Here is a 26,563-nt window from a genome sequence, read left to right on the forward strand (position 1 = left end):
AGGCTTTTGCTTCGCTGCGGCATGAGGTCAAGTAGTCGGTAGCCACAGTGATTCACTTGTTGCCCGATTTTTACGCTGAGCAAGCGCCCAAATAGATGCATTCAATCTCCTAAAAGGGCTTGCTCAGTGGTGGTATGGGTTCCAGTAGTCCAGCTTGCCTGATCAGTGGCATCTTTCGTCCTTGGTACTCACAGCATGTTTTGACTTAACGAACGTACAACGTCAGCAGAGAGTCGTAGGCACTAGTAATTATCTTTAATTCATTTTAGTGTGCGGGTGAAGACGAGGTGCCCAGCTGTTCGTTCTTCGTGCGAAGCCTTCAGAATTTCTTCTCGTTAGCTTTTCAGAACGACAAGGAGCTACGCGGCCTTGGGGGGGGGGGGGGCGAAGTTCTTCACGATGATGTCATTTTACAAACAGGGAGTGGAGAAACCTTGATTGAACGATACTGAGGGTGAAGAAGCATTGCCTTCCATGTATTGGACAAGATGCTGTAGTTGAGGGTCCGAGTGTTGGTGTTGCGCAAAGTCAGTGGTGCTTATGGTTCTCAAAAACGCACCCTCATCGTCCTCTTCCAACAGCTTGTCGACAGGAGCTCGAGGTAGGCAGTTCGCATCGGTGTGCTTGTGTCCAGATCTGTAGACGATGGAGACAGCGAACTCCTAGAGGCGCAAGCTACATCAAGCAAGGCGACTGGAGGGGTGCTTCAAGCTGGCAAGCCAGCACAGCATCTGTTGGTCGCCGACAATGTTGAATGGTCGCCGGTACAGGTAGGGGCTAAATTTCGACATAGCCCAGATAATGGCAAGGCACTCCTTGGCAGTAGTCGAATAGTTAGCCTCGGCCTTGGACAGGGAACGGCTGGCGTACTTGAGTACTTTCTCCAGTCCATCGGTTTTCTGAATGTGGACGGTACCTAGCCCCATGCTGCTTGCAAAAGCATGAATTTTAGTCTTAGCATTTTCATCGAACTGCCCGAGACCCGGAGCCGACAGCAAATGACGCTGCAGTTCCGTGAACGCATCCGCTTGTGGCGCCTCCAATTTAAATGTCACGTCTGCCTTTGTTTCTAGGGTCAGAGGCTCGGCGATGTGCGAAAATTTCTCAACAGAACATCTGTATACGCGCACAGTGTGGGAATTCTGCGCACAGATGTCTTTCTGGGCCAGCGGCGGAAACTGTGCAATAGAAGCCGTTTTCTGAGGGTCTCAGCTTACTTCATCCTTGCTTATGATGTGGCCCAGAAACAGCAGTTCCTCAGAGGCGAAGTGGCACTTCTATACTTTAAAGGGCAGTCCGGACGACTTGATCGCTTTCAGCACTGTCCAAAGCCTTTCCAGGTGGTCATCGAAGTTTGAGCCGAAGACAACGACGTCATCTAAGTATACGAGACAAATTTCCCAATTCAGAACTGCCAGCACTGTATCCATTACTCATTGGAATGTCGCTGGTGCAGAAGAGAGTCCAAATAACATCCCCTTGACCTGGAAGAGGCCATACGTCGTGATAAATGCGATCTTCTCTCGGTCTCTTTCATTGGCCTCAATTTGCCAGTAGCCACTTTAAGGGTCCATTGACGAGAAGTACTTGGCGTTCTAGAGCCGACTGAGTTATGTCGTCGAGGCAGGGCAGGGGGTAGACATCCTTCGTTAGGTTGCTCAAGCGGCGGTAATCGACACAACCAAAGTGTTTGTTCCTGGGAAGGGCAGGGTTGATGTCAGAGGTGTGATTCTCTTGGCTCGAGAATCTTCTGCGGATCGGTCAGAGAGCGCGAAGGCGTCTCGAGCGTCGGATACTTCGTCTAGAAGGTAGTCATCGTGCCTCTGTTGAGGTACCTGTATTCGTCGCTGAAGCTTGTCAGCAACACTTCAGCTCATCCAGTCTGGAAATGGACGATGCCTAGAGCAATGGCCAGCCCTCAGCATAAGAGCAATTGCGCGTTTTCCTCGATGATGCACTCAATCTTCGCAGTAATCCTGACAGTATTCCAGCACATTCAAGGTGAAATTATGTGCCGGTGCGTTCGAAGACAGGGCTTCCTCCGCCGAAAACGTGATGGACTTGAATTGAAGTTCGATGATCGCTCGATGCTTGGTAAAGAAGTCGATGCCTAAGATCAGGTCTCGGGAAAATTGCTGCAGGTTCACGAAGGTCGCAGGGTAACTATGAACGCCGACAGTCACTCGTGTGGTGCACTGTTCTGACGCCGAAACTAGGTAGCCTCGAGCAGTGCAGATTTGTGGGCCATCCCAAGTGGTCATTACTTTCTTGAGCTGAGCTACAAATGGTCTACTGATGACGTAGTAGTCCGTGCCTGTGTTTACTAACGCAGTTACCGTGCAACTCTCAGAAGCCATTTCAAGGTCGGTGACTCATGTCCTCACATTGCAAGTTGGTTTCTGGAGTCATATCTCGGCTTCTTTGGGTGCTGTAATATTGGCTAGGGAAGATTGGTGTGATTTCACTGAGTGACAGCTTCAATTTGAAGTCTGGTCTCGTTGTGGTCGAGCTGGTCGTTGTATGCGGCGTCAGTGTATTCAGGGCGGTGTCTTCACGCGGCGTGGTCAGTGGAGGATCTTTGGCGTTTCGCTCGGAAGCAACCTCACCTCCAATTGTTGCAGTGTATAGTTTCCACTGTGTGGGCTGGGGGACCTCGAATGAATGGACCCTGCATGGCAGGAGCTTGGAGATTCGAAGCATGAGGCTGATGGCGACAGTGAGCAAGACTGACGGCTCAGCACATGGGTGGTGGAGAAGGCATCCAATGGTGGTAGTCGGTATGTGCGTTGTTAGCACTCATTCCTTACCGAGAATGCGAGCGATCATCTCGCTCACGGCGTTCACGTATGGGATGCAAACGCGTTTTCGTTTCTGGCACGCGCTTGTTGAAAAAAAATGGAGCTGTTTTTGTTTTGTCTTTTCGTTTTTTGGCTAATGCGTCGGATGAATGAACTGGGGTACCCATTTTTTTGGAGATCGGAGACGACTCGGTTCTTGTTTCTTTTTTCTTCATGCGAGGAACATATGCTGTCGGCTCTCTTCAGTAAATATGTAATGACAGATGCCCTGTGGGGAGTGGCATGGATCGAGCTGAATTGGAGGTACCGTCCCGTGTGGGTTGGCTTCCTGTATACCGAGAACGGCAAGCCTTTGTCGTGCCTTGTGAGTAGAACGTCGAGAGAAGGCAGGCTGCCCAGCTGTTCACGTTCAACTGTAAATTGTATGGCCGGATAAGTTGAATTTAGATGGCTTAGGAGGTCTTCTATTTCTGAAATAGAAAATAGACAAACTGAAAACCTCCTAACCCATCTAAATTCAACTCAACTGCGTGAGCGATACGCTGGCTCGTAATCTCGGTAAAGAAGGGCTGCTAACAACGCACAGACTACAACAATCGGACGCCTTCTCCCTCGCACGAAAGATCATCACCCTAAATAAAGGGCCCAAGGCGTTGTATACAAAATCGCCGGCTCGGTCTGCCCGGCCTCGTACATAGGGGTAACCAAAAACTTCGCGGAAAAAATGAGTCAGCACAAAGCGGACATCCGAAAAATGAGCCGTCAACGCACAGCTGTGGCCGAGCACTGCGAGGCATGCGACCTCCGAATAGACTTTGACGGCACAATTGTACTGGAAACCGAGGCTAACTCGCGCAGGATTCTACTCGAGTCGTGGCACATCCAATAGACACGAAAGAATGTTAACTCCCTGGGGACACTTCCCTCTTCTTACATCTATGGCTGGCGGCCACTCACCCATAAGTCCTCCACACGAGGGTTTTAAAAGCCAAGCTGCGCCTCGCCCGTAGTCACACCATGAAGGAACCAAACGGTCCCGAAACGCCATGTTTTTGTCCCAAGAATTAACTTAGTTGGCGTCAGTCATCTTTCTCCTAAAATTCGGTGAAGACCGCTTTGCAATGCTAGTGGTTTATGGTTTATGGGTGTTTAACGTCCGAAAGCGACTCAGGCTATGAGAGACGCCGTAGTGAAGGGCTCCGGAAATTTTGACTGCCTGGGGTTCTTTCACGTGCTCTGACATCGCACAGTACACAGGCCTCTAGAATTTCTCCTCCATCGAAATTCGACCGCCGCGGCCTGAATCGAACCCGCGTCTTTCGGGCCAGCAGCCGAGTGCCATAACCACTGATCCACCGCGGCGGCTGAATATCTCGAAGGAAGGAAGCATAATCAAATGGAGACCAAGTGGACCTATAAGCAAAACTGTCCAATTTAGCTTCTGAACTGGCTAAGCTAGCTTGCGACAAGTGCTCCCGCTCACCTTTATTCTGCCGATTAGAGACTCCTCACAGCCTTTTATTTCATCGCCTGATTATAGTCCACTTGGTACGCGGCGTGCTTTTCTGATCGAACCAGAAAGACTTGGTCTGATGATGTCGACCTGGAGAGGTCTGCTAACGCTAAAACCGCAATTCCTGCACTGCTCGCAAAAGGGGTTAGTACAAGGAAGAATCGTCAGTACCGCATCATTGTTATTTAATTTTTTATAAAAATGTACGAGAATTCATGTTAGAACCAGAAGTCCAGAGAGTTGCCACCAGCTTTTAAGATCGGGTGCAAAGGGCAGTAGCAGTAAGCGTACATTGGTGCTTTCTGCATTCCTCGCATTCCTTTCCGCACCTACGCACTCCGCCAACATGATTCTAGCAGCTGATTTTTCGCGGCGACCATAAAATGTTTGGCGCAGAAGCAAGAAACATGCCGGAAAAAGGGCCTACAAGGGGAGCTTGAGGTGCCTGTAAAATGTTGTGCATCAATGGTGCATGATTCCCGCTGTAGATTGCTAGTAGTCCAACCCACCTCTCGGGGACCGTGTTGATCTACTACAGTTGTTTTTGAACGCTTCTGACCAAAATACTACATGCTTCACTGCCCTAATATTAAAAGTACATATTGCTCATAACATGCACGCAATGTCGAGAGCAAAATTGGCTGAAGTAAAATTTCAGTCAAGTAGGCCATTAACTTAGGCTTAAGAATAATTTTGCTAGTCGTAAAAGACTATTGACGCCAAATTTTTGCTTGCTTGTTTTCTCCTTTCAAGCGATGCGTTAGACATTCGTATACGTGGAACACCCTGTGATATACGTGTACGACAGCTAAATAATTTATAATTAAATTTGCTTTTTACGCTGTTCACTTGCATTACTACAAAGATGACTGTGACGCGTACTTCCTGTTTAGGTCACATGAGGCATAAAAAATCGGCTATATAATTGCTGATAGGTCATTTTTGTCATTCCAGGTCTTGGAAGAGGCTGGATTAAGCGTCGTTCTGAATTAAAACTACATATAAGCAATTATATTAGTTTTTATAGTAAATCACTTGACTTAAATAACAACTTGACGTCACAGTCGGCGTTAGGTCGATGAAACCGAAACATCATGTAAAAAGAAATTAAATTATAAATTATCAACGGTTGTAGGCAGATACCACCCAGTAATTTTTGTATTCTCATGTCTCGCATCGTTTGAAAGAACAAAACGTGCAATAAAGTTAGGAGGCTATAGTCCTTTAACAATAGGGAAATGAAAATTTTAGCAACATTCTACTTTCTGAAGGGGCAATTGAGCACAAATTTTAAGTAACTTTGTTTGCTGAGTTGCAAGTTAAAAAGCTTTTCATTGTGCAGCTTGTGCAAGCTTGTCATTGGCAATATTCATAGTTTTCACAAAGTAGCATTTTCCCACCTATTATACACCCGCCGCGGTGGCTCAGTGGCTAACGCGTTGGGCTACTGATCCGGAATTCCCGGGATCGAACCCGACCGCGGCGGCTGCGTTTTTATGGAGGTAATACGCTAAGGCACCCACCTGCTATGCGATGTCGGTGCACGTTAAAGATCCCCAGGTAGTCGAAATTATTCCGGAGCACACCACTATGGCACCTCTCTCTTCCTTTCTTCTTTCACTCCCTCCTTTATCTCTTCCCTTACGGCGCGGTCCAGGTGTCCGCCGATATATGAGGCAGATACTGCGCCATTTCCTTCCCCAAAAACCAATTATTATTATTATTATTATTATTATTGTTATTATTATTCACCTATTATGTGTTAGTGATGGCCTGTAGTGCCAACTTATATTAGAACTGATTTGAGTCATGAATGACAAAGGCAGAACAGCGATTATTTAATTGCCCAACTGGCAGCAGCGGCCATCCTATCACCGAATGTTCGCATGATGTGGCAAAATTAAAACCAACGGCTGTAAAGGACATGTGTTCTAAAATAACCTTACACATCATTTGAAAAAAGGATGGCCTTTACAGACATCCGTTTTCGATGTTTGTCACATTCGGCATGCATTCGATTGTAGGATGGCTGCTGCTGCCATTTGGACAGTTAAGTACGTATCTCAAGGATTTTATTCGAGCAATCAACCAATTAATAAATTAAATCATTATATATTGTTTATTTATTTAATTATTAATTCAATTTATTTCCATAAAAAAGGAGCAGTACGGGACTAAAAGCTCGGACAGCTTGACGAGGTCCCGACCTCTTGCATGTTGGCATGACAGCAAGGTGATGGCGAGTCATACACAAGAAATGAAAAAAAAACCATCACAAAGCAACGAGTAATACAGAGTGAAACAAGAAGGAAAGCAATCAGACAGGCAAAAATTAATAAAAATAATAAACACACATAAGCAACAGTGGTGAACAAAATAGGAGAATAAAACGACATGGTCTAGTCATGCAAATAAATAAGTTGACAAAAACGTTTATTGCGAGAGTTTCGGCTTCTGCAGGGATCAAAATTTTGTCTCCCTAATAAGTTCAACAGCGAAGGTAATGTATGAGATAAAGATTGTTCATCATAGTAGGTTCTCGGGGCGGGTACGAGCCACATTTCTTTATGTCGGGTCTGACGAATATTTGTATTCTCATGGAGTTTTGCTAGATGAATTGTATCATCAATGCCAATTTTTACGAAACTTTCGTAGCACAACATCAACGTATAATTGTAAAAACATAACACAGGAAGAATTTCATATTTAGAAAAGAGTGGTTTTGTATAGTAAGTATAATGAACATCAGCTATGTAATGAACAGGTCTTTTTTGTAGCAATTGTAGTTTCTGCAAGTTTGTCACATCAATTGTGCCCCACACTATGATGCAGTACTGTATGACAGATACCACCAGAGCATTGTATAACATTATTCTTTACCTTGGCCGGGAGAATGCGACGCAGAGGAGCAATGACACCAATGGCAGATGACAATTTTGATTGGACGTGATCAACATGCTCATTCAAGGTAAGGGGCTTTCAAAAACGCACACCAAGGATATTAACGGAATCCACTATCTCTAACTGCTCACTGCCCAGACACGAATTCATATTAGTTGTCAACAACTTACCTCTTGGCGTGTACAAAAATAGTGTTGTTTTCTTAGGGTCGATTTTTAAGGAGTTTATCGCGGACCAGCTTTCGAAGTCAGACAGCGTCTTATTAGTCTTTATTTTTATATCGGTTTCCACGTTGCCTGCAATAAAAATGGTTGTGTCATCGGCATACGAAACGAATGTAGCGTTATCTGTGCAGCGTACAATGTCATTGGTGTAAATCAAAAATAAAAGTGCGCCCAAAATGCTTCCTTGCGGCACACTAGCGATAACTGGCTTCCTTGAAGATATTGGGTTACTGGTATCTACGAACTGTGACCTGTGGGAGAGATAAGATGTCAAAAGCGAGTGGGCAGCTCCAAGTAAACCATACATTTCAAATTTGTTAAGAAGGATGAAATAACTAATTAAATCAAAAGCCTTAGAGAAATCTATGTATATGCCTAGTGCCATATGCTTACGGCTTAGTGCGTCTAAAATTATTTCTTTTTGGCTCAGGAGGGCTGTTTCCGTAGAGTGGTCCTTTCTAAAACCATGTTGAAAGTCTGCAATCAAATGGTGGCGGTGAAAAATGAGAGTAATCGCACATGCATTATTTTCTCAGTGCCCTTAGAAAATACTGGAATTATTGATATAGGCCGATAATTTTTTTATCCAGTTCTATCACCGGGCTTCAAGACGGGAACAACGTGACTAATTTGTGTTCTCTTATGAAAGGTACCTGTTGATAATATTCTGTTATAAGCATGGATCAGAATAGGGCTTATAATATCGAGTACGTACTTTACAGGGCGAATCGGGATACCGTCGGCGTCTAGTGACTTGCTATTGCTTGTAGCTCTGATACACGAAAAAACTTCAGGAGAGGTAGTTGGAGCAAGGAAAGGCGATGCTCCATTCCTGTTTACAGGAAGAAACTGAATGTAGTGAGGCTTTGTTCTACGTCCTCTTGTGGTGCTAGAGACTTGAATAAATGCATTCTCAATCAATCAATGAGCATTTATTTCACCAACAAAGTGTACAGGTGGTGAAAAAGGGCGGCGGAGAAAAAGCTTGGTACTGCATCTCCGAAAATTCGCTCCCCATCATATTCCAATACATCAGGAATAGCTGAGTAGGAATTAGGCTGTAACAATTAACGCATTCAATTTGCGCTAAAACACATCACATCGTTGGTTAGCAGTTTCACTAAATATTCCTAAAATATCATCTTTGGCAGCTCTACGTTTATTTGTTAAACTGTTTCTGTATTACTGAAACTTCTTAAGCAAGGCTTCATCCCTAGATTTCACAAATTTAGCATATAAAAGTTGTTTTTGTTTAATCATGTCAAGAAGCTCAGGGGTCAGCCAAGGTTTCCGTGCTTTAGATGGCCTCGCAACTTTTTTTTTCTTGGAAAGTGTGTATTATATAATGGTTTAAAAGTATTAATAAAAGCTGTATATGCAGAGTCGCTGTCTTGTGCACAATAAACGCTATCCCAAGTTTGCTGAGCAATGAAATGGTAAAAAAAAACTCCACATTTGACGGCGTGATTTATTGAACATAAACTGGTTCCTTAGTTTTCTGAGTCACATGATTGATTAACTCACTTGTAAAATGATGACTAGAGGGTCACTGATATCGGCGTACAGAACGTTGGCCTTTAATGAATGAATATTTGTTTGATATGAACACATCTAATAAGGAGGGGCCGTCAATAGTGACACGTGTTGCTGTAAAAATTGTATTTGAAAAACGCAATTTGTAATTAGAGTCTGTAAATCTTTTTGCAGCGGAGATGACAGCATGTTTATATTGACGTCATCTCCTCAGACTAGATTTATTTTTTCTTCTGTTGTACAACTGAAAAGCTTTTCAATGAAACGAGAAAGCGGGTGGCGTCGCCTGATGGTGGCCTGTACACAACAAAGAACAAGTTTGTGCGGTTTTGCAGTGTTAGTACCTCGTAATCAAAAGTTATACCAGTGAAATCGTCGACTGGTTCAGCAACAATATCATCTTTGAGCAAAAGCGTTACACCGCACCCTCGCTTATCCTGTCGACTACACAAGAACGGCCGATAACCATAAAGAAGGAACAGTTGTGATGTGGGCTTTAACCAAATTATGACTGTGATCGGTATTCCGAAGCTATGTATTAACAAGGTCAGTTCATCTGTCTTATTTGCGAGCGATCGAACATGTTTATGAAAAATGTCATTGCTGGTTTTTTTATCTGATATAAAATCATTTACCTCGGACTGAAAATAACCCATATTTTAAATAAGGGGCCACCAGAAAAAATGGACACAACTGTTGTACCTACGTCATTTTCTGCAAGTTATCAAGATTGCAAATGGGGACAATGGAGCTGCCTCGTGATTTCCAGGCGAAAATCTTGCCATTACAATACCAGACATATTTGCAGCTGAGTTCTTTCCTTTTGCTGTTGACCGCTCAAAACAAGCGTTCCATGGGAGGAGATAAGTATTCATTGATGTAAATCGGAGTGCTGGGCTCCAACTCCAATTGTATATCTTCTTCTGTCAGTCGTTTTTTTTTGCTTTCTCTTTGAAACACCCGCGCTTGGCCAAGTGTGTGAACTGCCCCACAATATTTACATCTTTACAGATAATTTGAAAAAAAGATAGTCTTTACAGCCATATGTTATCACTATGTGTCACATTCGGCGAACAGCCGATGGTAGGATGGCCGCTGCTGCAAGTTGGCCAGTTAGATGAAATCTGTTAACTGCCTTTCTCAGTCATGACGAAAATAAGTTTTGATGCCATTTGGCACTATTGACCAAAACTAATCTGTGGTATAAGCAGGATGCGGTGACCTTGCTGTCGCTGCCTGGGACTGGTGTAAAACATGAGGGTGAAAAGCAAGCTTAGCACCCAAAGGCGTGTATTGTGCAGATTGAGGCAAACTCAGAGTCGGAGAAGGCACCCTCAAGTCAAATATGTGAGGTGCTTTGTGAGCGCCGTGTGACAGGAAAAATGGGCAACTGGTGGTAGCATTCAGCACATTTTTTTTCTGCATTATATCTTTGTGTCAAATAACATCCATATTCCATCTTGGTGCACTCGCTGGCAAAGAGCTCTTTGGTCCGCACCTCAAATCAACTTTCCCACTTGGTTGGTAAGTTCCTCTTACCAACCAACTGGGCAAGTTTCTCTGCTGATGCTAATACTATAAAGCATAAAAGAATTGCACAGAAGCTGTGTGTGCACACATTTTTTTGCACTGCACACTCTAATGAGCACCTCCAGTGCATTGACTCAGACACAAGAACTAAGCTGTAAAATGTATCGTGAAAAATGCAGGTGCGGAGGGCACCACTGAAGGCCCTCTGCACTAGGCCTTTTCCGTACTTGCCAGCGCCACTGATCCATTTACCGACTTTAGCGCAGTGATCTCTGCTGCTACGCACAGCTTAGAAATGTTCTGACACACCTGCAGATGATGATGTACTTCGTTGGATTGAAGCTTGCGCAGAACTCTAGTTCAAGAACATCAAAACGCTGCCTCACAGACATCTCGCCGGCTGCCACGACGATCACTCCATTGTATAATGTCACCATGCCAAAGCTAAGCTGAGGTATGTGCGAAATACCCATGTGACCCAGGGCGCCGTAACTGGCCTGAACTGCTCTGAGAAGAAAGTCTGAGTGTCTTGACTCTGAGCTGGAGGTGAGCGCCCGGATAGGGTCAGCTCAGTGCAATCAGAGCACACTATTTCGACAAGCTGAATGTACTGTCGCCTCTCGAAGCACTGTGAAACAGCTAGCTGAAGATATATGCCATTAGTGTTAGCAAAATTAATGGGCGCGCTCTGCTTCAGACTGGCCGTGAATGTGCACCCAGTTTTGCATCAGGCGACATTGTGGTTGGTTCATGATGTCAGGTATTCTACTTCCGCGTGATCATCACTGCTAGTGGGAGGGGCTTACTGGCATATTTTGCGCTCGTTGCTGCGCCAGATTGCTAGATTGCCGCGCAAGACAGGCTCGGGAAGATAAGTGCGGCCACATCACTTGGTGTGGTTGTGAATGACGCGAGGGGTGAGTACGACTGGTAATTACACGCTCTGCGCCCATTCGCCGACAGCTCCATATGTAAAAAAACTCATTATTTCGTTTGTAAATTATTTATGCTCAGGAAAGCTCGAAGTGCGCGCCGTTTACTGGGCTGGCTCAAGCTGGCGGTCGCTTCCTCGGGCGCAAACTTACAGTATCCGAAACCCAAAACCAATGGCTCGGTATACTCCTAGTCAGCCAAGCACACACCACGGTGCAGTTTTAGCGCCTTTTAAATCCATTTGTCTCAGTCGGCTGGTTTTGCGAGTGTATCATTGGGCTTTTATAGCTTTGAGCTTTACATGCGCCATCATGCCATCTCGGGGGAAAGGGTGTTATACGTAGACCTGCATCTGCAATCAACTCTTTTTTTACTGCCCAGAGGTGCAAGTTGTGGGGTTGGCATATACGCGGCAATGTGGAGCATATATATTGCGTATTTTATCCTTTGTCGAGTTTTTTGTTATTTTTAGGTCATTCTTCCTAAATAATTTGCACACACCCTTTTTTCAGCCTTAAATTACTGAAAGAAGTGCGCAAATTGCTCAAGTAAATTTGATATATTGCATTTTTTTCACGCCTCACGTGACCTTATGACGCGTCACATCATTGTTCGCTTCGTTAGACGCAAACAGCACGAGAGAAGAAATTGAACTATATATTATTTTGCGGTCGTAGGCAAATGACACACGGTGATACTTGTATTCCTATGTCTATCACTTCATTTGTAATAAAGCATGCAAGCAAAAATTAGATGTCTTAGTTCTTCAAAGTGAAATTCCAGGGGTTTTTTAGATTCATGTATTCCAATCAAATATTTATTGTTGGCTTTCCTCCCCACCATAAATGATTTCCACCATGTATAGGAGTCGAGCGGCAGTTCAGTCCTGCCCAAATCGGTTTTAAAATCTGCGGATTTCGTGACCTCGGTTCTGGGAGCTTCTGCAGGCAACACTGCGTTTCAGTGTCACAATAACCTCACGTTGATGTCCACTCTTCGCTCCAGCAAGTTGTTTTGAGATATATATTAGGTCATCTTGGCCATTTCATAAACTGAATCTGCACTTCCAGTCACTATTTCAGCCATTCAACACGCGTACAAGTGCCTGGGACACCATTGCTGCGCCAACCAGAGTGGTAGCAAGAGTAGTAGTATAATAATAAAAATGAATAAAGATTTTTGCTAGCCCCGTCATCTGCCATCGATACTGAATAACCTGAGCAAGGGCAGCGGAAATAAAGGATAGCAGGCACAATAGAGAAATGAAATGAAAGAGGTGAGGGGACAGGAAGAGAGGATAGGGGGAGAGGTAATATGCAGAAACCATTCACACGATAAGAAATGTGTCCAGGTTGTGCGCGTGATTAGATCCTGATGGAGCAAACGCGCCAACCGGAGGCTTGTCCCTGTCCACGTGATAAGTTTCTGTTCTTCCAGTGTTTTTCAAGTTTCTGTTTTTCAAGTGTTTCTATAGCAATTCACCTGAAAGCTGCACCCTGTGCAGTCAACACCCTATCGGAAAAATAAATATACCGGGCATACTGGAACCCACCATCGAGCATTATAGTGGATTATGGTGATGGGCAAGTTGTGCACTGGGCATGTCGGGCATGTCGGGTAGTGGGCGTGTTGGGTATTGGGCATGTCGGGTACTTGGCATGTTGGGTATTGGGCATGTCGGGTACTGGGCATGTTGGGTATTGGGCAAGGTGGGTAGTGGGCATATCGGGTATTGGGCATGCCGGGTAGTGGGCATGTCGGGTATTGGACATGCCGGGTAGTGGGCATGTCGGGTAGCAGGCATGATGGGTAGTGGGCATGTCGGGTAATGGGCATATCGGGTAGGCAGTGGGTATGCAGGGTTGTTGGGCTTGGTGGAGAAGCCAGTATGCCCAGTATAGTGAATTTTTTCTTGGTAGTGCATAAGTAATGCGCAGGTTATATACACAATAATGCAAAGGCATATACATTTGGACTTGACTACGATTCTCTGGAATAATAAGCTGAAAGTATGACTGGTAGCCCGCAGCAGAATTACGTGTGTATAGTACATGCAGTATGAATGTATCGTGGCAAACAGGCATCATTACGCCATGTTTGCAGTAAGTGCATAAAGTGTCAGGTTGAACGGTAGCTGAGTGTTTATTCGGTTACACCCTCTTTGCCTGGCGGCCAGCGTCAGTTCATTGGTTTGGGTGTCACGAGGTGCTGCAGCACCCCGCACCCTCTTGCCTTGGCGGGCTGCCTCCGTAAAGAAGCTGCGCAGGTGCTTCCGCACAGCAGCCACTCGGTGGTCCTTCGGCAGTTCCGGCACATGATGTCGATCGACGAAATAAGCCAGGCAATCTGAAAAATTAAGAAAATATCCGTTTTGCTCAATGCAGTGGAGGGAATGGCCAAAAGGATTTTGGAGCTGGGTTTTTAGAGGGGGAAAATTCAATTTGGAGCATCTACATCATGCTTTGTACAAGAAGCACAAAAGTTTAATACAGGACATTTCAATCAACTTGTAGCATTGCTGCATGGTTTTACAAAAATGACATGCTGCACAGATTTGAACAGTGCAGCGTAGCCGTCGTATTGCCCACATCCGCATGAACTTTTTAAATTTGCCCAAATTAACAGTGTTAAAAAATGCACAAAATTCGGTACAGTTAAAGCACACATTTTTTGTGCGAAAGTTGCAGGAAATGTCTTCCCTTCAGCCTCTACAATATCAATTTAGCCCGCATGGTTTTCTTTTAAGACGTAAAAGACAGATTTAAAAATTAGTGCGCTACTGCACTCATTAATCGCTATGTTTTCCGGTGCATGCTGATTGAAGGGTCGGTATGGGAAAGAAAGCAAGGATGAATAAACAGGCCACAGGTTATAGGGTAGTTCAGGATGAGAGCGGTGTACTTCATTGAACCACAGATTGAACCACACTTGAGGTGACCAGATACTAAATTTTAGTTTGTTTTCTTATGTCAAATGATGCATTAGACAAAATACAGAGTTCACCATGTGCAATGTTTCTAGGACCACTAAATAATTTATAAATTTATTTCCTCTTGATGAACTTATAGTTTCATGAGCCGTATATTGGCTGTGATGCATTGGGAGTGTTTGGTTCGCGTGAGAGTAAAAAAACTACAATATAACTGCTGATAAGTTCTTTGTTGTGATTCCAGTTCTTCAAGCAGATTGGCCTGTGTTGCACTTATTTAAAATTATGCAACTGCAATTATGTTGCAGTTCTTTTTTGCCTCACACGATCTAAACACTGGACGTGTCACAGTCATTGTTTAGATGATGAAACTGCAACAGCATCAAGAAAAATCAATTGTAAATTATTTAGCAGTCGTAAGAGAATGTTATGCGAACGAAGTACTGTAATGTGTAAAAATCATTTAAATGAATACGCATGCAACTGAAATTAGCCGTCCATGGTCCTTTAAGAAGACGATGATGCACAAGGAGTTTGTCTGCACTGTCCCCATATCAAGGCAGAGCATAGGTTCCTTGCAGCCATGCTTGTAGCACACCATGGCCACAACTCTCATGATAAAGCGTTCGGTTGCGCCTGTTGGTCATCGTGTCGCTAGGAACACCACGATTCTCCGCTGAGGAATCCGGGTTTGCCGTGTGCTTGTAACATACTTCTAGGATTCCTCAAGTGCCTGAGACAAAGAAACTGCTTGAGCTTGCTCACACCATAACATTAATTCAAGCTCGCATGGCAGAAGACTAGCGATCAAGCATGCACATGTGCATGTGAGATCACAGGGATCTGGTCATCATACGCTGACCCAAGGAGAATGCCACCCTGCCATCATTAGAAGTAGCTCAATTTTGAATCCTATTTATATGAACCAACAGTAAAAACAAACCAGAAGCTCGGATGCTGACGGCATTGTTACACCGTGCATAAATGAGGTCTGTGGGGTCAAGCAATCAGCCTGAGCGTGTCCTGAACATTTCATATGGTCCACATTGAACATGCACACAATGACGCTGCACAGAAGCTTGAAAAATCTAGCAGGATCCAACTTTAGCACTGCTCGAGCCTGCTCAAAGCAATTCTTTCTTTGCATGTGCATTCGCCATTTTCACTTGAGACAGTGTTGGCAAGGCCAGAAGCAGATGTGCAGCACACCAAGTACTATCGGGGACAAAAGTGGTATACTCCACGCAGTGGGAGCCGGAGCAATGGAAAACTTCAGCGTAACGCCATATACAGGTGGCATCTGGGATCCAGACAGCCAGTGGGAGCCCTTTATTATCTGCAGGTACGTCGCTTGACTCGTTTCAATGTTTCGTGCTTCAGCTCACCAAAATGCTGAGCTGCGCCGCAGCAATAGCAATAAAGACACAAAATCAAGAGGGCATTCAGATTGCTACTGCTGTATCGCCGCTCGGCATTTTGGCGAGCTGAAGCACGAAACATTGAAATGAATCAAACAACATGCCTGCAGATAATAAAGGGGTCCTGCTGGCTGTCTGGATCCCAGATGCAGCCTGTAGATGGCGTTACGATGCAGTTTTTCGTTGCTCCGGCTCCCACTGCATGGAGTATACCACTTTTGTCCCCGATAGTACATATAAATAGAAGGCAGTAAAACGCTAAAATCAAAACGGGCCAGCGCTGGATTCTGCCGGTCACTTTTCTCATCGCATGTGGGTAAGAAAGAACAAGGGCCATGTCTCTCTATACAAGTGGTAGTCTCTGCCTCTTCGCATTCTTCACAGCTCTTAATTGCTGGAAAAGCACTTTGGCGCAGCCTAACAACAATTTCATCAAGAACCACAAATTTGTAGCAGCATGTAGCAGGTTTAGGACAATGATGCAGCATCCCGCAACTACTAGTTGAAAAGTTATTCCAATCTGTAAGTGAATCGAAAAGTAGGGAGTAGCCTTTATTTACTTACTCTTCATCACTTCCACCTTCTCTGGTGTGGCAGGTAGCTTTCTGGCTGCAGTGGCGATGGAGCGGCACTGTTGCCCAGTAAGGCTGCGCTCAGCAGCCTCACTTAATGTCCACAAATGCCGGGCCACCTCAAGGCAACACTTTGCGACGCTGGTGTTCTTCATTACATATATCCACTTTGCAGCAGGCATCCATAGCTGTGGTCCTATTAGCACCTGCACCATTCCATTACATAAATGTAGCAATAAGCACTGCGAGCACAGTTTAACACCAAGGTTTGGTTCATGGGGTTTAACGTCCTAAAGCGACTCGTGCTGAGGGACACCATTGTGGAGAGCTCCAAAAATTTCTACCACCCAGGGTTCTTTAACGTGCACTCACATCGCACAGTACAGCGGTCTCTAGCATTTTGCCTCGATCAAAATGCGACCGCCACTGCTAGGATCGATCCCACTTCATTCACGTCAGCAGCCCAGCACCATAACCACCGAGTCACCATAGCAATTTCAGACCTAACACAACAGGAAAGATGGACTTGGGCCGAACTTGTAATGCAGGAAACAAGCAATAGTCAATGGTCATAGGTGGTAATAAAGCAAACTCGAAGAAAGCAAGGAAACTGGGATGAAAAGCATTAGGAAAAGCCTTTGTTCTCCAGTGGACGTAATCTGGCTAATGATGAGATCGGATCTGTCAAGAGCACACGTCCCCATTTCTAGCACAGTAGGAAAAGTTAACAGTCATCAATGCACTTCAATTACATGTGACAAGGTGCAGGAATGGCACCCAGATATTTACAGTATAATGGCCTGAAGGGGGAATGTGGTTTATATTTTTGGTATATCTACGTCTCTATGGCACTGCCCGTCAGATAAATAAAAAAAAATGGGGTGACAGGAGCTTCACATATTTGCTTAATAAGCAGAGTTTATTGCATGGGATAAATTGTTTCAGGTCATCATCATCATAAACATCAGCCTGACTACACCCACTGCAGGGCAAAGGCCTCTCCCATGTCTTTCCAATTACCCCGTCCTTTGTCAGCTGCACCCACCCTATGCCTTCAAACTTCCTAATCTCATCCGCCCACCTCACCTTCTGCCGCCCCCTCTTACGCTTGCCTTATCTTGGCGTCCACTCCGTTGCCCTTACGGACCAGCGGTTATCTTGCCTTCACGTTACATGCCCTGCCCAAGCCCATTTCTTCCTCTTGATATCGACTAGGATGTCATTAACATGCGTTCCCTGACCCTCTCTTCCCGCTTCCGGTCTCTTAACATTACACCTAACATTTTCCTTTCCATGGCTCGCTGTGCTGTTGTTGACTTAAGCTGAACACTTTTCGTTAGCCTCCACGTTACTGCCCCGTAGGTGAGTACCGGTAATATACAGCTGTTGTACACTTTTCTCTTGAGGGATATTGGTACCCTGGTATTCATGATCTGAAAGAACCTGCCATATACGCTCCACCCCATTCTTATCCTAGTTATTTCCCTCATGATCCGGATCAGCTGCCACTACCTGCCCTAAGTATTCCTTTACCACTTCCAGCACCTCGTTGCCAATTGTCAACTGCTGTTCCCTCGCTACTGTTGAACAATACTTTGGATTTTGCATTTTAATTTTTAGACCCACCGTGCTGCTCTGTCTATCTAACTCATTGATCATGATTTGCAGTTCACCTCCTGAGTGACTCAACAAGCAATGTCATCAGCGAATCGCAGATTATTTAGGTATTCTCCATTAACTCTTATCCCCAACTGCGCCCAATTCAGGCCTCGGAATACCTCCTGTAAACATGCGGTGAATACCATCATCGAGATCGCGTCTCCTTGCCTGATGCTCTTACTTATTGGAATTTTATGGACTATGGTAGCTGTACAGTTCTTATCTATATCTTCCAGTATTTTGACATACGGCTCATCTACACCCTGATTCTGCAATGCCTGTATGACTGCTGAGGTTTCCACTGAGTCGAATGCTTTCTCATAATCAATGAAGGCTATATACAGGGGTTGGTTATATTTTGCGCATTTCTCTATCATCTGAATGATAGTGTGAATATGATCTATTGTGGAATATCCTTTACGAAAGCCTGCCTGATCATTTGGTTGATTGAAGTCTAAGGTTGCCCTGACTCTATCAGCGATTACCTTAGTAAATACCTTGCAGGCAACGGACAGTAAGCTGATCGGTCTGTAATTTTTCAAGTCCTTGGCATCTCCTTTCTTATGGATTAAGATAATGTTTGCGTTCTTCCAAGCTTCTGGTATGGTCGAGGTCTTAAGGCATTGCGTATACAAGGTGGCTAGATTTTATAGCAGAATCTCCCCTCAGTCTTTCAGCAGATCTGCTGTTACCTGGTCCTCACCAGCTGCTTTTCCCCTTTGCACTTTCCCCTTTGCACGGCTCCTAAGGCTTTCTTTATTTCCTCTTTCATTACTGGCTGGGCGTCCCACTGCTGTGCGCTAGTCTCTATCATTAACTTTCTGATTACATTGGCTACTGTATATATTAGTGTAGAACTCATCGGCTGCTTTAACTATCTTATCCATATTGCTAATGACATTGCCCTCCTTGTCTCTTAACGCATACATCTGGTTTTTACCTAGGCCTTATTTCCTCTTAACAGCTTTTAGGCTACCTCTGTTATTTAGAGCATGCTCGATTCTCTCCATATTAAACTTCCTTATGTCGGCTACCTTGCGCTTATTTATTAACTTCGATAGCTCTGCTAGTCCTATTCTGTCTGTAGGGTTAGACGCCCTCATGCATTGACATTTCTTAATCAGATATTTCATCTCCTGAGATAGCTTGCTGGTATCCTGTTGAACCATCCCACCACATACTTCTACTGTGCACTCTGTAATGATTGCTGTCAGTTGATCGTTCATTGTATCAACAATAAGATCGTCTTCCTCAGTTAAAGCTGATTATCTGTTCAGCAGAGATATCCTGAATTCCTATATTTTCCCTCTTGCCGCTAGCTCGTTAATGGACTTCCTCTTCACTAGCTTCTTCCATTCCCTCTTCAAGTCTAAGCTAATTCGGGACCTTACCATTCTGTGGTCGCTACAACGCACCTTTCCGAGGACCTCCACATCCTGCACGATACCAGGGTGAGCACATATTATGAAGTCAATTTCATTTTTAACCTCACCTTCAGGTACTTGTCAAAAAATGAAAAATATAGGCGGTGGCTTAGCTCTGGTTACACCTGGAGTGACGCGATAGCTATAGCTGGCCGAGAGGAACTTGGTCACATGACCAACCATGTGATCAGCCATGGCGCTGCGCCCCCAGCAGCTTCTCCGCACGTGACCAACCACGTGACAGTGTGGTGACGCAGCCACAGAGTGCCACAGGGTGGCAGCACCGCCACACTGAAGCCTCGAAATGCTACCGTAATGCAGCTATTGCTACAAAAAAACTGCAGTGACGAATACAAGGTTTATGAGCCGCTGCAACCTGAAACGGCATTCCTATTATCATCAGCAATTCTTATTTAAAAGTTTTTTGCATCAGGCTACATAAAGCTATGGAGTAAAAAGAATGCGAGCTTATTCTGTGCACTGTCCTGTTGTTTACTTTCCTTGTCCTCGTCTTTTGCGCTATTTTCGCTTAAGTATGTATCACCAACTCGCCCGTCTTGCCATCGTGTTGGAGCGAAGCTCATTGAGAGAGCCAACATTTTGATGCTGACTCGGCCATTTCTGTAGGGTCAAATGGGTGGGAGCAAGAGACACTTTTAACCTTCTTTTGACCCACTGCCATCCCCACAGTGAGTGACATGAGCTAGGGCAAGAACAGTGTGTGTTTATGGGGCAGTGGGGGGCAGACCGTATGACGTCACGAAGGCCATGTACGTACACCGAGGAAAGGAGCCTTGGGACTGGTAAATAGGTATTTCCAGGTGTCTCATGCGTGCGCCAGGATTCTATAAGTTGTAGCTTGAATAGGATAGGTTGGGTATGCGCAAAGTCTATACGTAACCCAAGTCCTCAGAATGTTCTACAATTGGAGTGCGCTCTCAAAGTTTCAGGCACCATACTTGAGCTGGTGAACCCTTTGTCCACAATTCTTCCTTTCGCTAATGTGGCTGGTGGTGCAGTAAGCATGAGGGATTTTGTAGGCAACACTGTGGTCATTCCATCAATGTGCGGTTTTTTGGCTGAGGCATGAAGCGCCCAAGGTTTGATGACGGTTTGCGACACACCTATTCCCTGCTTACAAAAGAGCGAGTAAGCATTTCACTTGTGAATTTCACATATGGGATGGCGATGTGGACTGCTTTGACGGCTTGGGTTGTGTTCCGTCATTTCGGTTTGTTGTTGGAAGACTTTTCGGACAATATTTTTTCGCACAGCAATTGCGGCAGAGATTAGTCATGATGTTTCCCTCCTCCAGCTTGCGCTCGATGTATGAGAAGCAGATTGTCTTGGCTTTGGACAGGACAGTGGAGCCCTCAGTTGTTTGTGGGCTGTACGGTGATTTGAAAAGAAATTTAAGTAGTGCCCATGTGGGTGGGTTTTTTGTGTACAGAAAAAGGCAGCTGAGGTCTTTCTTGCACCACTAGCATGACAAGAAACAGTAGGCTGTTTTGAACTTGAGGGCTGGTTAATGGGGTTGAAGTACACCAGAAATTCTTCCAACATGGACTTCACAATGGTAAAACAATTGTCCATTAATGACAGGAATATCTAAGGTCCATTCATGAATGACTGCAGCGCCTGTTGCTTAATCACTTCCAATGCCAGGTTCGCAGCCGTGACCGTGATCGGCGCTCCAATTTCCGTATCGTAATTTCGCCTTCAGAATTCTCCTGTAAACTAGAAGTACGCACCACCCAAGCAGAACTCCAGGAGCTGGCATAACTCAGCTATGCTAAGGCAATTTGGTCAACCACCTATCTGCCAAAAGGAAATGCCTCAGCGCAGTATAGTTGTGCACACTGCTGGAGTTTGGGATGGGGTGGCACGTATTTCTCAATTAAAAAATTCTTCAGGCAAACCAGCAACACAGCAATGAAAGCACCATTCACGGTGATGGCTGCAAGCCTGGCATTGGAGCTGATTTAGCAATGAGCACCGCAGTAATTCACCAATGTATCCAAGGTGTCCTTCAGCGCATGGATGACTGTTTTACTATCCTGAAGAAGTCCATGGTGGAAGTTTCTGGCGCACTTCAAGCCTGTGAGCCGGCCGTCAAGTTCGCCCTGGAATGTGTGACAAGCAACGGCATTTCTCACCGTGCTAGTGAACTGAAAAGGGCCTCAACTGCCACTTTCTTTAGAAATGCTTACAAACACAAAAAAACACATACCCCAGCCCCCATTGTGTAGTGTTTTCTTGTCCTCGTCTCGTAGTACTGGGTCAATATTTCTAAGCAATGAACCCATGAGCCCAGACAAGAATCCTCATTTCTGCCACTTTCAGGCTCGAGAAAACCTACCCGCACTGGTTGCCGCTTCAATTTCACTTGAAATCACCCTACAGCCCACAAAGCAACCATGGTCTCTCCTATTGTCAAGCGCCAAGACAATCTGCTTCTCAAACATCAAGCACAAGCTGGAGCAGGAAAGCATTACGACTGCTCTCTACCACAACGGGTATACATGACCTTTATCGGACAGCTTTTCCGAAAGTTTAACCACAAACCAAAAGAACAGAACTTTGAACAAGCTACAAAAACAACCTGCACCACCACCCTGTATGACAAAGGCACAAATAAAACGGCCTGGCTCCACCTTAACTAGGAAATACTGATGCATCACCAACTTCTGTCAAGCACTGGACACTTCACGCCTTTGCCGAGAGATTGTGCGAACGAACGAGCACCCAGCACCATCTACTAAATCCCTGAACTTACTGTTCCACCAGCTACATCGGAAAAAGGAAGAATTTTGCACAAAGGCTTTGTCAGCAGATGAATGATGGAAACTGAATGAAAGTACAGTGTAATCGTAGAGCATCATGAGCAATGTAACCATCGCACCGATTGAGCACGCCAGGGCAAAAGACACCTAGAAATATGAATCTGCCCCAAGGCTCTCTTACACCAGCATATGCACATGGCCTTTGCAACAATACATAATATTCACCCTGTCACCCCGCAAATATGGCCGGTTCTTACACCAGCTCAAATCACTTGTAGAGTCATGGACAAAATTTTGCGGGGTGCCTCAGCGGCATTTTGAAGCTGCCCTTGCACGACTAGGCGGCGCAGTGGCCGCGTCCTATATTCGTCCGCTTGCCTGTCTCAGCTCGTTTCTCATGAGCAGCTGCTTTTGCTTAGCTTGGCAGCGGGCGGCCGCTTTCCCTCGTCAATCGCCATACGGCCACTATACTCGCCGTGCGGCCCGGCGACTGCAATGGCGGCACGCATTCACTGCGGTGTCTTTTTCCTTTCGCTAATCATTTGAACATCTGGCCTGTGGTGGAGGACGGCTGTGCGCTATAGCCCGCTGCCTGTAAAAACCACTTTTTGACACCCCTCAACGGCGAGCGTTAGCATGCATCGTAACCACTTAATAAATAATGTACTGCCATAAAGTGTAAGGAAACGATTCTTAGGCAAGAAATTTATTGCAGCGAAATATAAAACCGAGGACAAAAAGAGAAGAAAGTCCAGGCGGCGCTGAAAAAGACCACTTTCTAATACTAGGAAAATCCTCCGTTTGCAGCAACCACTATAGCCCATAGAGAATGTGCGGGGCATTATGAACACCAACCTAATGAGGCCCTATATTGGGAATGCCAACGCGGACGTTTTGTGGGCAGCCATCAAGACTGTGTGGGACAGGATTCGCGATGATACAGTTGTCATCCGTTCCCTCTATGAGTGTGCCCGTGCCGTTAGGCAAGCGCGACTGCTGCACACTCAGGATTCTCCAGGTATTAGAAAGTGGTAGTTTCCAGTGATACCTGGACTGTTTTTGTCTTTTCGTCCTCGGTTCTATATTTCGCTGCAATAAATTTCTTGCCTAAGAATTGTTTTCTTACTCCTTATGACAGTACATTATTTATTAAGTGGTTACGACACATGCTAACGCTCGCCGTTGAGGGTACTCAAGAAGTGGTTTTGACAGGCAGCAGTAGCACACAGCCATCCTCCACCTTAGGCCAGACGTTACAAACAATTAGCGAAAGGAAAAAAGACAGCACTTGATTTCTCTTAAACCTGGAATAAATGCGACGGCCGCCGTGAATGTACGCCGCCCTCGCAGTCGCGGGGCCGCGCGTGTACAGTGACCACATGGCGGCGAAAAGCGGCCGCCCGCAGCCAAGCTACAAAAAGCAGCTGCTCATGTGAAATGAGCTATCAGACAGTCAAGCAGACTAATATAGGATGCGCATGTGCCTAGTCGTCGGTCAGCGCAGCCTCGACGCAGCCACTGCGCTGCCTAGTTGTGCAAAGGCAGTGTCAAAATGCCGCTCCGGCATCTAGCAAAATTTTGTCCATGACTGTAGAGTGGTGATGCCAGTGGGCCAAAAGAAGATTAAAAGCGTCCCCTGCGCCGACCTAGTCAACCCTGAAAAATGCCTCGTCAGCTCTCTCGTGAGACTGGTCAGACCATCTCAGTCTGCTCTAATTTACCCCCAAACCAGGCAGATATCTGCCAAGTTTCGTGTTCCGAAGTTCGTCAACAGCTGTTAATTGCCAGAAAAATACCATGTGTTCAACAGACGCAGTCATTAAAAATTTAATTTTATAATTGTTTGCAACACATGTAAGCTTGAAAAACATCAGCAGCCATGGTGGCTATGACATCCGGATGCCGAGCGAAGGACGAGAGGTTGAACCCCGGCCACTGGGGCCACATATCAACAGCGATGAAATGCAAAAGCAACTGTTTTACATCGCCTGTGCAGAACCGTCCCAGGCAGTCTAAATTTATCTCGAGTTCTCCACTACGGCATCTCTCATAGCTCGTGTCACCTTGAGACATTAAGCCCCATGTATCATACCACTAAATAAAGTACTGTCCTACATCACCTGTCCATCCACAGCTTCAAACAGGGCTACAGGCTTCTCAATCATCTCCTTGTGGCCTTCTTCAAGAGGCTGGTCAGCAGTCTCATTTCCATGACTGTCCCCTGCAAAATTGTGCACACTAAGACATGAATTTAAATCACGGTGTATTTGTGGCGCAAACTTTACAAAGACACCGAAGACAGACGCAGGACAAGTGCTATCTTCCTTCCTTCTGCATCTTTGCAGTTTGCACCCACAAATATGTCATGAACAGCCTCCAACTAGCCCAGCTTTCTATTCTGTTGATATATTTAATTACTCATAACTGTTGTCATAGTTCATAGCTCAGGAACACGCTGCTCTAGCAGAGTATGTTCACAAGGGCATAGAATGAGAAATAATCCTTATTCCAGAAGGTTCACAACTAATACACATGCTCCAGGATGAAGATACTAGACATGCAATGTTCCAAGGTCTGAGACAGATCTACATGTAGATTACTAGGCAATCCATGCAATATCAGTAAGTGAAAAAAGAGCAAAGAACCAGTAGTTTTTAATGTTTAAGAGCAAATATACAGAAATACTTCCATGGCAACTTAATGCTTAGCATACCATTTATGATATGGTACATTTTCCTTGTCCTAAGCAATCAAGAAGGGTTAGAATGGAAGTCTTGCTTATTTAGCATCATATTCTCCCTGTCTGAATGTCATACCTACAGCAGCTCAACCTTCTAAAGGATTTCTCTAGTGGTTTTCTCTTTAAATGTATGTGGAGGTAGTGTTGAGTGTTTAGTCACGAAAATTCGATATGCATTGAAAAAGATCTGCTTTATTCTACGTACAGGTAACGTTTCAAAAAATTAGGTCATAAAATATGTTTTGTTCTGTTACAGCACCTGCAGAGCAACCATCCTTAAGATTGCGATGTGACAAGGAAGTATTTGTCTATCACATGGTACAACATGTAGTTATGGGTGATTTTTCCCCTTTACGGCACAGGAAGTACATTCACAGGACATATGCAGTGCTTGAATTTCGACATATGGACACAATATGCATGAAAGGAAGTAATAAATGTAGTTCTGTTCTTCATATTGCTGCAATCAAATCTTTTTATAACAAAATGATTTTAAAATGAAATGACAAAAATAAAAAGCCGAAATATTTATTGCGAGGCAGATTCGAAGCTGCGCACCCCAGATTCACTGTTGCCTTCTCCAAAGTTGTGCCCGAGACCCCTCAGCCACAACACAAGCACGGAGTCTACTCACGACAGGTATTTGAACCAGCGACCTATGTTAGGCGTGTTAACGCTCGATATTCGATCGCTGCCTCAGCGTCGGTTCATTTTTCATATGAAGTAGGAGAAAAGCAATTTCAGCAGCAGGCAACCTCAAAGCATTCAAAAGCATGCTCTATGCGCACTGCTATGTTCAGCAGCAAGCAATCTAAAGCCATCCAGAACATCTTTCATATGTACTGTCATGTTCAGAAGGAAGCAGCCTCAAAGCACCCAAAAGCATGCTTCATACTGCTATGTTTAGCCCCCTCCACATCTCTGTCAAGCGTACCAGGCGCATTACACCACGAGGTGGCGTTACCACCTGCAAGGACAAAAGATATGCGAGCAATTTCACCTATGACTGATCTTCTACCCATTACAAACACTTTGCTCTTCACTGTTCTTAAAATGACAGCAAACATAGCTCAGCCAGCTTCCAGATGTGCAGGATGCCCCATCCCAAAATACAATTAAGAAACATACCTGCGCTACTGGGTGCATCACACAACATTTCTTTTGGAAGGCCACTGTCTGCAAGGAAGCCATGATAAGCTGTAATATCACTGTATTTCAACATAAAGAAATGAAGAGGCATAAAAGCCTTACCCGCATCCAAACAGGAAGCCATTACAACCTCCGCAATGACCGTGCCTTCTGGTTGAGTTGTAGCTCGTGCAACCCCTTCAAGAAAGTCAGAAATTAACACCATTATAATTTTAATGAGACATGATTGCACGCAATAGTAAAATGTCAAGCGCTTTCCCCCCTGTGCATAGACACCAAATATGCTTGGGCATCGCAAAGACTTCAACACTAGGCCATTGCTGTAACTGTGCAATGTCTGCAGCCTATCACCAACTGGCGATGAGAGCAAGAAGTGCCAGAAAGAGCCTACAGCGGGTGACCAGACAGCAACATAAGTGTGTTGTTTACTTGATCAGAGGTACACGCTCATTATTCT

At 45.0% G+C, this 26,563-nt stretch overlaps 1 protein-coding gene across 1 annotated transcript; it reads right to left on the reverse strand.

The window, feature by feature from the left end:
- Window positions 1–680: 680 nt before the first annotated feature.
- Window positions 681–26,269, reverse strand: LOC144126513 (uncharacterized). The gene is made up of 6 exons (XM_077660439.1): window positions 26,209–26,269; window positions 26,086–26,133; window positions 24,338–24,438; window positions 16,344–16,557; window positions 13,598–13,778; window positions 681–1,116 (listed from the first exon to the last, which is right to left on the reverse strand). The coding sequence occupies exons 1-6, from the start codon at window positions 26,228–26,230 to the stop codon at window positions 681–683; spliced, it is 1,002 nt and encodes a 333-aa protein (XP_077516565.1). The 5' UTR covers window positions 26,231–26,269.
- Window positions 26,270–26,563: the final 294 nt, after the last annotated feature.

Source organism: Amblyomma americanum, chromosome 1 (assembly GCF_052857255.1).
Source record: "Amblyomma americanum isolate KBUSLIRL-KWMA chromosome 1, ASM5285725v1, whole genome shotgun sequence".
NCBI lineage: Eukaryota > Metazoa > Arthropoda > Arachnida > Ixodida > Ixodidae > Amblyomma > Amblyomma americanum.

What these genes read in the sequence shown, in the direction of transcription:
- LOC144126513 (XM_077660439.1), bottom strand. Translation starts at nt 26,230, where the DNA reads ATGGCTTCCTGTTTGGATGCGG. An exon ending in GGCTTCCTGTTTGGATGCGG is followed by an intron (nt 26,134 to 26,208) that starts GTAAGGCTTTTA and finishes GCTTCCTTGCAG; the next exon opens with ACAGTGGCCTTCCAAAAGAA. An exon ending in TGATGCACCCAGTAGCGCAG is followed by an intron (nt 24,439 to 26,085) that starts GTATGTTTCTTA and finishes ACAATTTTGCAG; the next exon opens with GGGACAGTCATGGAAATGAG.